Below are 15648 nucleotides of genomic sequence, written 5' to 3'. Positions count from 1 at the left end.
GTTCTAGCCTGTGACTGATGTTGTCCTCTACAGAGTTCTAGCCTGTGACTGATGTTGTCCTCTATAGAGTTCTAGCCTGTGACTGATGTTGTGCTCTATAGAGTTCTAGCCTGTGACTGATGTTGTCCTCTATAGAGTTCTAGCCTGTGACTGATGTTGTCCTCTGTAGAGTTCTAGCCTGTGACTGATGTTGTGCTCTCTATAGTTCTAGCCTGTGACTGATGTTGTCCTCTACAGAGTTCTAGCCTGTGACTGATGTTGTCCTCTACAGAGTTCTAGCCTGTTGCTGATGTTGTCCTCTCTAGAGTTCTAGCCTGTGACTGATGTTGTCCTCTATAGAGTTCTAGCCTGTGACTGATGTTGTGCTCTCTATAGTTCTTGCCTGTGACTGATGTTGTGCTCTCTAGAGTTCTAGCCTGTGACTGATGTTGTGCTCTCTATAGTTCTTGCCTGTGACTGATGTTGTGCTCTCTAGAGTTCTAGCCTGTGACTGATGTTGTGCTCTCTATAGTTCTAGCCTGTGACTGATGTTGTCCTCTCTAGAGTTCTAGCCTGTGACTGATGTTGTCCTCTATAGAGTTCTAGCCTGTGACTAATGTTGTGCTCTCTAGAGTTCTAGCCCGTGACTGATGTTGTGCTCTCTAGTTTTAGACTGTGACTTATATTGTGCTCTATAGACTCCTAGTCTGTGACTGATGTTTTTTTTCTTTAGACTTCTAGCCTGTGACTGATGTTGTGCTCTCTAGAGTTCTAGCCTGTGACTGATGTTGTCCTCTATAGAGTTCTTGCCTGTGACTGACGTTGTGCTCTCTATAGTTCTAGCCTGTGACTGATGTTGTCCTCTCTAGAGTTCTAGCCTGTGACTGATGCTGTGCTTTCTAGAGTTCTAGCCTGTGACTGATGTTGTCCTCTATAGAGTTCTTGCCTGTGACTGACGTTGTGCTCTATAGACTCCTAGCACGTGACTGATGTTATTACTAGACTCAGTAGCATGTGCCACTAACCAGTGTTTGTTGTTTCTCTGTCTCTGTCTATGTCTCCAGGCCTCTGAGGGTGTCCCTATCCGGTTCTTCTCTGTGCTTGCTGACCTGGTGGAGACGTACTACAGTCCCAACATGGGTCTGGCTACACACCTGCAGTTCCCTGTTCAGAAAGAAGAGGAGCCAGAGGAGGAGCCAGGTCAGATAATAACCTGCTTATTATCTTTCTGTGTTTCAAAGGGTACCCTGTGGGAACTGGTCAACAGTTCTCTCGTATTATGCTTTACTACAGCTGAGCTAACCCAAGGTAGCTTGGATCTGAGCTAACCCAAGGTAGCTTGGATCTGAGCTAACCCAAGGTAGCTTGGATCTGAGCTAACCCGAGGTAGCTTGGATCTGAGCTAACCCAAGGTAGCTTGGATCTGAGCTAACCCGAGGTAGCTTGGATCTGAGCTAACCCGAGGTAGCTTGGATCTGAGCTAACCCGAGGTAGCTTGGATCTGAGCTAACCCGAGGTAGCTTGGGTCTGAGCTAACCCGAGGTAGCTTGGCTCTGAGCTAACCCAAGGTAGCTTGGATCTGAGCTAACCCAAGGTAGCTTGGATCTGAGCTAACCCGAGGTAGCTTGGATCTGAGCTAACCCGAGGTAGCTTGGATAAAATAAAATAAAACGTTATTAGTCACATGCGCCGAATACAACAGGTGTGAGTGAACCTTACAGTGAAATGCTTACTTACAAGCCCTTAACCAAGAATGCAGTTTTAAGAAAATACCTTAAAAAAAAGTAAGAGATAAGAATAACAAATAATTAAAGAGCAGCAGTAAATAACAATAGCGAGGCTATGTACAGGGGATACCGGTACAGAGTCAATGTGCGGGGGCACCGTTGTCGATGTAATTGAGGTAATATGTACATATAGGTAGAGTTATTAAAGTGACTATTCATAGATAATAACAGAGAGTAGCAGCAGTGTAAAGGGGGGGGGGGGGCAATGCAAATAGTCTGGGTAGCCATCTGATTAGGTGTTCAGGAGTCTTATGGCTTGGGGGTTAGAAACTGTTTAGAAGCCTCTTGGACCTAGACTTGGCGCTCTGGTACTGCTTACCGTGCGGTAGCAAAGAGAACAGTCTATGACTAGGGTGGCTGGAGTCTTTGACAATTTTTAGGGCTGCCTTCTGACACCGCCTAGTATAGAGGTCCTGGATGGCAGGAAGCTTGGTCCCGGTGATGTACTGGGCCGTACGCACTTCCCTCTGTAGTGCCTACCCTCTGTAGTGACACGGTCAGGTCTCTGACCTTCTCCCTATAGGCTGTCTCATCGTTGTCGGTGATCTGACCTAACCCAAGGTAGCTTAGATCTGACCTAACCCAAGGTAGCTTGGATCTGACCTAACCCAATGTAGCTTGGATCTGACCTAACCCAAGGTAGCTTGGTGGTCCCAGATCTGACCTAACCCAAGGTAGCTTGGTGGTCCCAGATCTGACCTAGCCCAAGGTAGCTTGGATCTGACCTAACCCAAGGTAGCTTGGATCTGACCTAACCCAAGGTAGCTTGGATCTGACCTAACCCAATGTAGCTTGGATCTGACCTAACCCAAGGTAGCTTGGATCTGACCTAACCCAATGTAGCTTGGATCTGACCTAACCCAAGGTAGCTTGGTGGTCCCAGATCTGACCTAATCCAAGGTAGCTTGGTGGTCCCAGATCTGACCTAACCCAAGGCAGCTTGGTGGTCCCAGATCTGGCCTAACCAAAGGTAGCTTGAATCTGACCTAACCCAAGGTACCTTGGATCTGACCTAACCCAAGGTCGCTTGGATCTGACCTAACCCAAGGTAGCTTGGATCTGACCTAACCCAAGGTAGCTTGGATCTGACCTAACCCAATGTAGCTTGGATCTGACCTAACCCAAGGTAGCTTGGATCTGAGCTAACCCAAGGTAGCTTGTTGGTCCCAGATCTGTTCTAACCCAAGGTAGCTTGGATCTGACCTAACCCAGGGTAGCTTGGATCTGACCTAACCCAAGGTAGCTTGGATCTGACCTAACCCAAGGTAGCTTGGATCTGACCTAACCCAAGGTAGCTTGGATCTGACCTATCCCAAGGTAGCTTGGATCTGACCTAACCCAAGGTAGCTTGTTGGTCCCAGATCTGTTTATGTTGTATAGCCAACTTCTACTGTACCTCAATAACTCCAGTAACCCTGCACACTGTAATTATGGTGGTCGCCCTGAGCATGTATATAGCTTGCATTTCCTTCTATATACTTTGAAACTTGAAACCTTGAAACCTCTAATACCTGTCTGTCACGTTCCTGACCTGTTTTCTGTTGTTTTTGTATGTGTTTAGTTGGTCAGGGCGTGAGTTGGGGTGGGCATTCTATGTTATGTGTTTCTATGTTGGGTTCAATGTGTTGCCTGATATGGTTCTCAATTAGGGGCAGGTATTTGGCGTTTCCTCTGATTGAGAACCATATTAAGGTAGGGTGTTCACACTGTTTGTTTGTGGGTGGTTGTCGCTGTGTCTGTGTTTTGTTGCACCACACGGTACTGTCTCGTTCGTTCATTCGTTTTTCCTGTTCTTAATGTCTCAGAGCAAGTGACGTAACTGATTGAAATGCTACTAGCGCGCACCCGCTAACTAGCTAGCCATTTCACATCCGTTACACGTTCGTGCGTTCTTCGTTTTTATGTAGTTCTCATGTTCAGGTCTGTTTAACGTCGTTTGTTGTTTTATAGTTTATTCAAGTGTATTTCGTGTCAGTGTTCGTCTGTTCAATTAAACTCATTATGTCTACATACCTCGCTGCGTGTTGGTCCGATCCATGCTCCGAATATGACGAAGTGACACTGTCCAAATAATCAGTAAGGAAAATGTGGGTTTACTTTTCCCCGAAGAGGCAATAGAAGAAGACAAACCGATCTATCGAACGCATTTTGTCGTGTTGTCATAGCGATCTCTGACTTGTGTTCAGACTGGCTCAGGTGGAACTAACTTAAACTTGCACCTTTTTTTTCCGATGCTGAATTGAATGTCATTAATAACTTCTTATGGCTGCATCCTGCTAACGGGATCGATATGACAGCAGCCAGATAAAGTGCAGGGTGCCAAATTCAAACAACAGAAATCTCATAATTAAAATTCCTCAAACATACATGTGTCTTATATCATTTTAAAGGTAATCTTGTTGTTAATCCCACCAAAGTGTCCGTTTTCAAATATGCTTTTCAGTGAAAGCACTACAAACGATTATGTTAGGTCACCACAAAACCACAATAAGCACAGCCATTTTTCCAGCGAAAGATAGCAGTCAGAAAAAGCAGAAATATAAATAAAATTAATCACTAACCTTTGATGATCTTCATCAGATGACACTCATAGGACTTCATGTTACACAATACATGCATGTTTTGTTTGATAAAGTTCATATTTATATAAAAAAATCTGAGTTTACATTGGCGCGTTACATTCACTAGTTCCAAAAACATCAAGTGATTTTGCATAGCCACATCGTTTCAACAGAAATACTCATCATAAATGTAAATGATAATACAAGTTATACACATGGAATTATAGATATACCTCTCCTTAATGCAACCGCTGTGTCAGATTTCAAAAAAACTTTCTAAATGTAAAAGTAATCCAAGAAGTAATCATCTAGTTGTGTATCTGTAATCTGATTACAATATTTTTAGCTGATAATGTAATCTGATTAAAATATTTGTAGCTGATAATGTAATCTGATTACAATATTTGTAGCTGATAATGTAATCTGATTACAATATTTGTAGCTGATAATGTAACTGATTACAGGTTGTTTTTTAATAATCAGATTACATACAATCAAATACTCTCCAACACAGTTAAAGTAGATACACTAAATCAAATCAAATCAAATGTATTTATATAGCCCTTCTTACATCAGCTGATATCTCAAAGTGTTGTACAGAAACCCAGCCTAAAACCCCAAACAGCAAGCAATGCAGGTGTAGAAGCACGGTGGCTAGGAAAAACTCCCTAGAAAGGCCAAAACCTAGGAAGAAACCTAGAGAGGAACCATGCTATGAGGGGTGGCCAGTCCTCTTCTGGCTGTGCCGGGTGGAGATTATAACAGAACATGGCCAAGATGTTCAAATGTTCATAAATGACCAGCATGGTCAAATAATGATAATCACAGTAGTTGTCGAGGGTGCAAGAAGTCAGCACCTCAGGAGTAATTGTCAGTTGGCTTTTCATAGCTGATCATTAAGAGTATCTCTACCACTCCTGCTGTCTCTAGAGAGTTGAAAACAGCAGGTCTGGGACAGGTAGCACGTCCGGTGAATAGGTCAGGATTCCATAGCCGCAGGCTACATGACCAAAAGTATGTGGACACCTGCTCGTCGAACATCTCATTCCAAAATCATGGGCATTAATATGGAATTGGTTCCCCCTTTGTTGCCATAACAGCCTCCATTCTTCTGGGAAGGCTTTCCACTAGATGTTGGAACATTGCTGTGGGGGACTTGCTTCCATTCAGCCACAAGAGCATTAGTGAGGTCGGGCACTGATGTTGTGCAATTAGGTCTGGCTCGCAGTCTGCATTCCAATTCATCCCAAAGGTGTTCGATGGGGTTGAGGTCAGGGCTCTGTGCAGGCCAGTCAAGTTCTTCCACACCAATCTCAACAAACCAATTCTGTATGGACCTCACTTTGTGCACAGCGGCATAGTCATGCTGAAACAGGAAAGGGCCTACCCCAAACTGTTGCCACAAATTTGGAAGCACAGAATCATCTAGACGATGTTCAGCACTCGGCGGTACTGTTATGTGAGCTTGTGTGGCCTACCACTTCGCGGCTGAGCCGTTGTTGCTCCTAAATTTTTCCACTTCACAATTACAGCACTTACAGTTGACCGGGGTAGCTCTAGAGGGGCAGAAATTTGACAAACTGACTTGTTGAAAAGGTGGCATCCTATGACAGTGCCACGTTGAAAGTCACTGAGCTCTTCAGTTAGGCCATTCTACTGCCCAATGTTTGTCTATGGAGATTGCATGGCTGTGTGCTCGATTTTATACACCTGTCAGCAACGGGTGTGGTTGTAATAGGCAAATCCATACATTTGAAGGGGTATCCACATACTGTACTATATATAGTGTATTTACATGTAAAGTGGGGCATCAGAGTCATTGAGGTAGATATATAACAAATACAATGCAAATAGTCCGGGTAGCATAGCGGGATTTCTTATAAGTGTCCGGGTTAGAATCCTGCTCCTTGAAAGCAGCAGCTCTACCCTTTAGTTCGCGGATGTTGCCTGTAATCCATGGCTTCTGGTTGGGGTATGTACGGTCACTGTGGGGACAACATCATCAATGCACTTATTGAGGAAGCCAGTGACTGATGTGATGTACTCCTCAATGCCATCAGAAGAATCCCGGGAACATATTCCAGTCTGTGCTAGCAAAACAGTCCTGTAGCTTAGCATCTGCGTCATCTGACCACTTCCGTATTGAGCGAGTCACTGGTACTTCCTGCTTTAGTTTAGCTTGTAAGCAGGAATCAGGAGGATAGAGTTATGGTCACATTTGCCAAATAGAGGGTGACGGAGAACTTTGTACACATCTCTGTGTGTGGAGTAAAGGTGGTCTAGAGTTTTTTTCCCTCTAGTTGCACATGTAACATACTGGTAGAAATGAGGTAAAACAGATGTAAGTTTTCCTGTATTAATGTCCGCTAGAGCACTGCCTCCGGATGAGCATTTTCTTATTTGCTCATGGCTTTATACAGCTCGTTGAGTGCGTTCTTAGTGCCAGCATCGGTTTGTGGTAGTAAATAGACAGCTAAGAAAAATATGGATGAAAACTCTCTTGGTAAATAGTGTGGTCTACAGCTTATCATGAGATACTCTACCTCAGGCGAGCAAAACCTAGAGACTTCCTTAATATTAGATGTTGTGCACCAGCTGTTATTTATAAATAGACACAGACCACCACCACTTGTCTTACCGGATGCACAGAAAACCTACCACAGCTGTATGTTATCCATGTCGTCATTCAGCCACGACTCGGTGAAACATAAGACATTACGTTTGTGTTTTTTAACCCCTTTTTCTCCCCAATTTCGTGGTATTCAATTGTTAGTAGTTACTGTCTTGTCTCACCTCTACAACTCCCGCACGGACTTGGGAGAGGCGAAGGTCGAGAGCCATACGTCCTCCGAAACACAACCCAACCAAGCCGCACTGCTTGTGTTAAAACACAGCGCGCATCCAACCCGGAAGCCAGCCGCACCAATGTGTCGGAGGAAATACCGTACACCTAGCAACCTGGTCAGTGTGCACTGCGCCTGGCCCGCCACAGGAGTCGCTAGTGCGCGATGAGACAAGGATATCCCTGCCGGCCAAACCCTCCCTAACCCGGACGACGCTAGGCCAATTGTGCGCTGCCCCATGGGCCTCCCGGTTGCGGCCGGCTGCGACAGAGCCTGGGCTCGAACCGATGCAGTGACTTAGACCACTGCGCCACCCGGGAGGCCCAGATATTACAATTTCTAATGTTCCGTTGGTAGGATAGTCTTGATCGGAGCTCATCCATTTTATTATCCAGTGATCGCACGTTGGCTTGTAGGACTGATGGTAGAGGAGGGTTACCCACTCGCCATCGGATCCTTACAAGGCACCCCGACCTATGACCCCTATATCTCCGTCTCTTCTTCATGTGAATCTCAGTGATTTGGGCCTTGTCCGGTGTCTGAAGTAAATCCTTCGCATCCGACTCGTTAAATAAAAAATCTTTGTCCAGTACGAGATGAGTAATTGCTGTCCTGATATCCAGAAGCTATTTTTGGTCATAAGAGACGGTGGCAGAAACATTATGTACAAAATAAGTTACAAATAACGCAACAAAACACACACAATAGCATAATTTTTTAGGAGCCCGTAAAACAGCTGACATCTTCTCCAGCCTCATTAATGAGAATGTGAACTTGGTCTTTTACCAAATAGGGCTATCTTCTGCATACCACTCCCCTACCTTTTCAAAACACAACTGATTGGCTCAAATGCATTAAGAAGGGAAGAAATTCCACAAATTAACTTTCAGCAAGGCACACCTGTTAAGTGAAATGCATTCCAGGTAACTACCTCATGAAGCTGGTTGAGAGAATGCCAAGAGTGTCCACATCTGTCATCAAGGCAAAGGGTGGCTACTTTTAAGAATCTCAAATATATAAAATATATTTTGATTTGTTTAACACTTTTTTGGTTACTACGTGATTCCATATGTGTTATTTCATAGTTTTGATGTCTTCACTATTTTTCTACAATCTAGAAAATAGTCAAAATTATGAAAAACCCTTGAATGAGTAGTTGTGTCAAAACCTGGTACTGTACAGTATATACATATTAACAGGAGTACTGGAGTCACTGAGGTAGATATATACATGTAAACAGAAGTACTGGAGTCATTGAGGTATATATATATACTTGTAAACAGGAGTACTGGAGACATTGAGGTAGATATATACTTGTAAACAGGAGTTCTGGAGACATTGAGGTAGATATATACTTGTAAACAGAAGTACTGGAGTCACTGAGGTAGATATATACATGTAAACAGAAGTACTGGAGTCATTGAGGTATATATATATACTTGTAAACAGGAGTACTGGAGTCAATTGAGGTAGATTCAATGCCATAAAACTCCTTCCGACTCCTCCAAATGCTCGTAAATACAAGTAAAACTAAATGCATGCTCTTCAACCGATCGCTGCCTGCACCTGCCCGCCTGTCCAACATCACTACTCTGGACGGCTCTGACTTAGAATATGTGGACAACTACAAATACCTAGGTGTGTGGTTAGACTGTAAACTCTCCTTCCAGATTTACATTAAACATCTCCAATCCAAAGTTAAATCTAGAATTGGCTTCCTATTCCGCAACAAAGCATCCTTCACTCATGCTGCCAAACATACCCTTGTAAAACTGACCATCCTACCAATCCTCGACTTCGGTGATGTCATTTACAAAATAGCCTCCAATACCCTACTCAATAAATTGGATGCAGTCTATCACAGTGCCATCCGTTTTGTCACCAAAGCCCCATATACTACCCACCACTGCGATCTATACGCTCTCGTTGGCTGGCCCTCGCTTCATGCTCGTCGCCAAACCCACTGGCTCCAGGTCATCTACAAGACCCTGCTAGGTAAAGTCCCCCCTTATCTCAGCTCACTGGTCACCATAGCAGCACCTACCTGTAGCACGCGCTCCAGCAGGTATATCTCTCTGGTCACCCCCAAAACCAATTCTTCCTTTGGCCGTCTCTCCTTCCAGTTCTCTGCTGCCAATGACTGGAGCGAACTACAAAAATCTCTGAAACTGGAAACACTTATTTCACTCACTTGCTTTAAGCACCAGCTGTCAGAGCAGCTCACAGATTACTGCACTTGTACATAGCCCATCTATAATTTAGCCCAAACAACTACCTCTTTCCCTACTGTATTTATTTATTTATTTATTTATTTTGCTCCTTTGCACCCCATTATTTCTATCTCTACTTTGCACATTCTTCCACTGCAAATCTACCATTCCAGTGTTTTACTTGCTATATTGTATTTACTTTGCCACCATGGCCTTTTTTTGCCTTTACCTCCCTTATCTTACCTCATTTGCTCACATTGTATATAGACTTGTTTTTCTACTGTATTATTGACTGTATGTTTGTTCTACTCCATGTGTAACTCTGTGTTGTTGTATGTGTCGAACTGCTTTGCTTTATCTTGGCCAGGTCGCAATTGTAAATGAGAACTTGTTCTCAACTTGACCTACCTGGTTAAATAAAGGTGAAATAAATAAAAGATATATACATATAAATAAGATATATATATATATATATATATATATATATATATATATATATATATAAGATATGTATACATGTAAACATGAGGTAAAGTGACTGGAGGTGCTATTACTCAAGTAGTTGTAATTAAAGTACTACACAGGGGTATGATACTGGTACGTTCATTATGTCTAACAGTTTGACTGATGTGGTTGTTGGTCTCCAGATCCAGTTAAATACCCGCCTCAGCTACCACCCAGGAACTTCTCAGGAGGTCTGTCAGCCAATGGCAGTAAAGAGATCCACGGGGGAGAGTCACAGACTTCAGAGCTAGCCTGTGCTTCCCTGAGAGACACGTACCTACAGAGGCTGCAACACTTGGACATGTCTAAGTATGTTAATTTGGGCCCACGAAATCTTCTCAGAGTGTTGATCTGAGATCAGGTCCCACCCTATCCGATGTAATCTTATTCGTTATTGATCAGGCAAAAATGTATCTTAGATCAGCACTTTTGATTTGCTAGGTTCTGGCCTTTCTAGGGAGTTTTTCCTAGCCACCGTGCTTCTACATCTGCATTGCTTGCTGTTTGGGGTTTTAGGCTGGGATTCTGTACAGCACTTTGTGACATCAGCTGATGTCAAAAAGGAATTTTTAAATTTTATTTTATTTGATACACTGAGACACTTCTCATTCTACCATGAGCTGCAAAATGCTGATTGAGTGTCTTCAGTAGTATTGTGTTACTGACGACACGTTGCATTGTGTTACCCAGCTGCCAATCTTTTAGTTAGGCATCAACAAACTAATCACACTGACTGATCAAATAAAATAAAATTCAATTTATTTACATAGCCCTTCTTACATCAGCTGATATATCAAAGTGATGTACAGAAACCCCCAAAACAGCAAGCAATGCAGGTGTAGAAGCAAGGTGGCTAGGAAAAACTCCCTGATAAACTCCCTGACTGATAATTCATTGTCTTCCAGCCTGTCAGAAGAGCACCAACAATCCATCCAGGAATACTTCCACACGTCACTCCGTCTCGATGCTGAGCAAGCCCAGAATGGGAATCCCAACCTTCCCCATCTGAAAAAGCTCACTATGGGAATTTGCAAACATCTTAACAGGTACAGTAGACTTACAGACAATAGCTAGTGTAACCGATGTGAAATGGCTAGCTAGTTAGCGGTGGTGCGCGCTAATAGCGTTTCAATCGGTGACGTCACTCGCTCTGAGACCTTGAAGTAGTGGTTCCCCTTGCTCTGCAAGGGCCGTGGCTTTTGTGGAGCGATGGGTAACGACGCTTCGTGGGTGACTGTTGTTGATGTGTGCAGAGGGTCCCTGGTTCGCGCCCGGGTTCGGGACGAGGGGACGGACTAAAGTTATACTGTTACACTAGCTACAGTGGTGTCACAAATTGTTGACACCCTTGGTGTGGTGACCACTGATCGGCTGAATACCCTGGGCGAGAGGTGGTTGAAGCAGCATAAATTGTTTTTATTGACACCCTTGGTAAAGATTAGCAATGATGACTGTATAAAATAAATCAAATCGAAAACTGAGCTATATTGAATGCATCAACAACAAAAAATGGGGGAAATTATAATATGTTATACTTGTACTTTTGCTCAGAGAAAGAGATTTTGTTAAACAAGTAATGTATTTTTTTCTCAAGAAGGTAGGGGTCAAAATTATTGACCACCCTAAATATTCTTATATGTAAAGTCATCAAAAGTTTAGTATTTGCTCACATATTTTTACCACACAATGACTACATTACCAATAACAGGGGAGGTTAGCATGTCTTGGTGGTATGATCGAACCTCTCACCACTACCAATAACAGGTTGAGGTTAGCATGTCTTGGAGGTATGATCTAACCTCTCACCATTACCAATAACAGGGGAGGTTAAGAGACCCTGAGGGGGACCAAGAGGCATGGAGAGGCAGCCTTCAGTTACTATTTCCCCAGCCTTTAGTTACTATGCCCCCAGCCTTCAGTTACTATGCCCCCAGCCTTCAGTTACTATGCCCCCTGCCTTTAGTTACTATGCCCCCTGCCTTTAGTTACTATGCCCCCAGCCTCTGGAATAGCCTGCCAGAGACCCTGAGGGGGACCAAGAGGCATGGAGAGGCAGCCTTTAGTTACTATGCCCCCTGCCTTTAGTTACTATGCCCCCTGCCTTTAGTTACTATGCCCCCTGCCTTTAGTTACTATGCCCCCAGCCTTTAGTTACTATGCCCCCAGCCTGCCAGAGAACCTGAGGGGGGCTGAAACTGTGGACATATTTAAAAGAGATCTTAAAACACATATTTTTAGCTTTGCTTTTCCTTTTGGGTGCATTTAAGTTGTTCAGTTCGTCATTCTTTTTTCCTGTAAAGGACATTGCGTTCTATTCTGTGTCTGAATTGTGCTGTATAAATAAAGTTTGATTTGATTTGATTAAACAATAAAAACAATTCTGAGCAATTGCATTAATAGAAAATAAGATAATTTCCCCATTTTTGGGGGAGCATAAAATAAAGCCCAGTATTTTAATTATTTATTATATTATATATGTATCGTTCTCGCTCATCATTATTATTCAGGTGTCAATAATTTAGACCCTTACCTTTTTGAGAAGAAAAAATTATTACTTGTAAACCAAAATATTTCTCTGTACAATTCTATTCATATAAAATAATATAATTTCCCCTTTTTCTTTTTGCATCATTCAATATTGCCCAGTATTTTAATTATTTATTTTATACATTCACTATTGCTCCTCTTTATCAAGCGTGCCAATAATTCCCAGACACCACTGTATATATCTGCAACATTTAATAAAGCACTCAGCGTTCACTGTTAACAGCAGGCTTGTTATAGAAATTCCAACCCTGGGAACACCAGCATTTGATTCACCCTAACTCTTGTGGGATGAACAAAGTATTTTAGTGTTGAATTAACATTTCTGGTGGTCCTGTGTTGTCAGTGAGATCTCCCGTACCCTGCCCACTCTGGAGGCTTTTCAGAGGCTTCTAGACCAACAGCTGTCCCCAGTGGTCGGCCGAATGAGAAGTCAGGTGGGTTGTTTATTATAATTAATATGAGCCATTGTTTTAACGTCAACATTCAGTAAGGAGATGGGACAGTATGAGCTGCTATCAAGATGTTATTCATTTTTTTACATCAGTAGTCAATCAGGAAACAGGTCGGTATGAGGATCCATTCTAGACTGGAGGGTCTTTGTCGTTCTGTACAATGAGTGATAATGCTATCTGATTGTAGGTATATAGATGCTTCATGGTTGCAGGTGGATATTATTAACCATTTATCAGACACTTCTGTTTAGTGTTACTGTCATCTCTAGTCTACTATACAGTATTTATAGCATCTCTGGTCTAGTGTACAGTATTCATATCTCTGGTCTAGTGTACAGTATTTATATTATCTCTGGTCTAGTGTACAGTATTTATATCTCTGGTCTAGTATACAGTATTTATATCATCTCTGGTCTAGTATACAGTATTCATACCTCTGGTCTAGTATACAGTATTTATATCTCTGGTCTAGTATACAGTATGTATATCTCTGGTCTAGTATACAGTATTCATACCTCTGGTCTAGTAGACAGTATTTATATCTCATGGTCTAGTGTACAGTATTTATATCTCTGGTCTAGTATACAGTATTTATATCATCTCTGGTCTAGTATACAGTATTCATACCTCTGGTCTAGTATACAGTATTTATATCTCTGGTCTAGTATACAGTATTCATATCTCTGGTCTAGTATACAGTATTCATATCTCTGGTCTAGTATACAGTATTTATATCTCTGGTCTAGTATACAGTATTCATATCTCTGGTCTAGTATACAGTATTTATATCTCTGGTCTAGTATACAGTATTCATATCTCTGGTCTAGTATACAGTATTTATATCTCTGGTCTAGTATACAGTATTCATATCTCTGGTCTAGTATACAGTATTTATATCTCTGGTCTAGTATACAGTATTCATATCTCTGGTCTAGTATACAGTATTTATATCTCTGGTCTAGTATACAGTATTCATATCTCTGGTCTAGTATACAGTATTTATATCTCTGGTCTAGTATACAGTATTCATATCTCTGGTCTAGTATACAGTATTCATACCTCTGGTCTAGTATACAGTATTCATACCTCTGGTCTAGTAGACAGTATTTATATCATCTCTGGTCTAGTATACAGTATTTATATCATCTCTAGTCTAGTATACAGTATTTATATCATCTCTGGTCTAGTATACAGTATTTATATCTCTAGTCTAGTGTACAGTATTTATATCTCTAGTCTAATGTACAGTATTTATATCTCTAGTCTAGTGTACAGTATTTATATAATCTCTGGTCTAGTGTACAGTATTTGTATCATCTCTGGTCTAGTGTACAGTATTTATATCTCTGGTCTAGTGTACAGTATTTATATCTCTGGTCTAGTGTACAGTATTTATATCATCTCTGGTCTAGTGTACAGTATTTATATCTCTGGTCTAGTGTACAGTATTCATATCTCTGACCTAGTGTACAGTATTTATATCATCTCTGGTCTAGTATACAGTATTTATATAATCTCTGGTCTAGTATACAGTATTTATATCTCTGGGCTAGTGTACAGTATTCATATCTCTGGTCTAGTATACAGTATTTATATCTCTGGTCTAGTGTACAGTATTTATATTTCTGGTCTAGTGTACAGTATTTATATCTCTGGTCTAGTGTACAGTATTTATACCTCTGGTCTAGTATACAGTATTTATATCATCTCTGGTCTAGTATACAGTATTTATATCACTGGTCTAGTATACAGTATTTGTAAGTCGCTCTGGATAAGAGCGTCTGCTAAATGACTTAAATGTAAATGTAATATCTCTGGTCTAGTATACAGTATTTATATCTCTGGTCTAGTATACAGTATTTATATCTCTGGTCTAGTATACAGTATTTATATCTCTGGTCTAGTATACAGTATTTATATCTCTGGTCTAGTGCACAGTATTTATATCATCTCTGGTCTAGTATACAGTATTTATATCTCTGGTCTAGTGTACAGTATTTATATCTCTGGTCTAGTGTACAGTATTTATATCTCTGGTCTAGTGTACAGTATTCATATCTCTGGTCTAGTATACAGTATTTATATCTCTGGTCTAGTATACAGTATTTATATCTCTGGTCTAGTGTACAGTATTTATATTATCTCTGGTCTAGTGTACAGTATTTATATTATCTCTGGTCTAGTGTACAGTATTTATATTATCTCTGGTCTAGTGTACAGTATATATATTATCTCTGGTCTAGTGTACAGTATTTATATTATCTCTGGTCTAGTGTACAGTATTTATATTATCTCCGGTCTAGTGTACAGTATTTATATTATCTCTAGTCTAGTGTACAGTATTTATATTATCTCTGGTCTAATACACAGTATTTATATCTCTGGTCTAGTATACAGTATTTATATAATCTCTGGTCTAGTATACAGTATTTATATCTCTGGTCTAGTATACAGTATTTATATCTCTGGTCTAGTGTACAGTATTCATATCTCTGGTCTAGTATACAGTATTTATATCTCTGGTCTAGTATACAGTATTTATATCTCTGGTCTAGTGTACAGTATTCATATCTCTGGTCTAGTATACAGTATTTATATCTCTGGTCTAGTGTACAGTATTTATATCTCTGGTCTAGTGTACAGTATTTATATCTCTGGTCTAGTATACAGTATTTATGTATCTGGTCTAGTATACAGTATTTATATTATCTCTGGTCTAGTGTACAGTATTTATATTATCTCTGGTCTAGTGTACAGTATTTATA

The 15648-nt window shown here is 41.2% G+C and overlaps 1 protein-coding gene across 1 annotated transcript in view; it reads left to right on the top strand.

Annotated features, from left to right (window-relative positions):
- Positions 1-15648, top strand: part of inpp5d (inositol polyphosphate-5-phosphatase D) — a 67028-nt gene that overhangs the window by 14572 nt on the left and 36808 nt on the right. The window contains exons 3-6 of the mRNA XM_055941143.1: positions 1044-1179; positions 10028-10193; positions 10790-10930; positions 12775-12865. Of these exons, the coding sequence (XP_055797118.1) occupies positions 1044-1179; positions 10028-10193; positions 10790-10930; positions 12775-12865 (534 nt within the window). The remainder of the gene's footprint in view (positions 1-1043; positions 1180-10027; positions 10194-10789; positions 10931-12774; positions 12866-15648) is intronic.

The sequence above is a fragment of the Salvelinus fontinalis genome, chromosome 12 (assembly GCF_029448725.1).
Source record: "Salvelinus fontinalis isolate EN_2023a chromosome 12, ASM2944872v1, whole genome shotgun sequence".
Lineage (NCBI taxonomy): Eukaryota > Metazoa > Chordata > Actinopteri > Salmoniformes > Salmonidae > Salvelinus > Salvelinus fontinalis.
The sequence above is the reverse complement of the archived record's forward strand: the minus strand, read 5'-3'. Positions and strand labels throughout refer to the sequence as shown.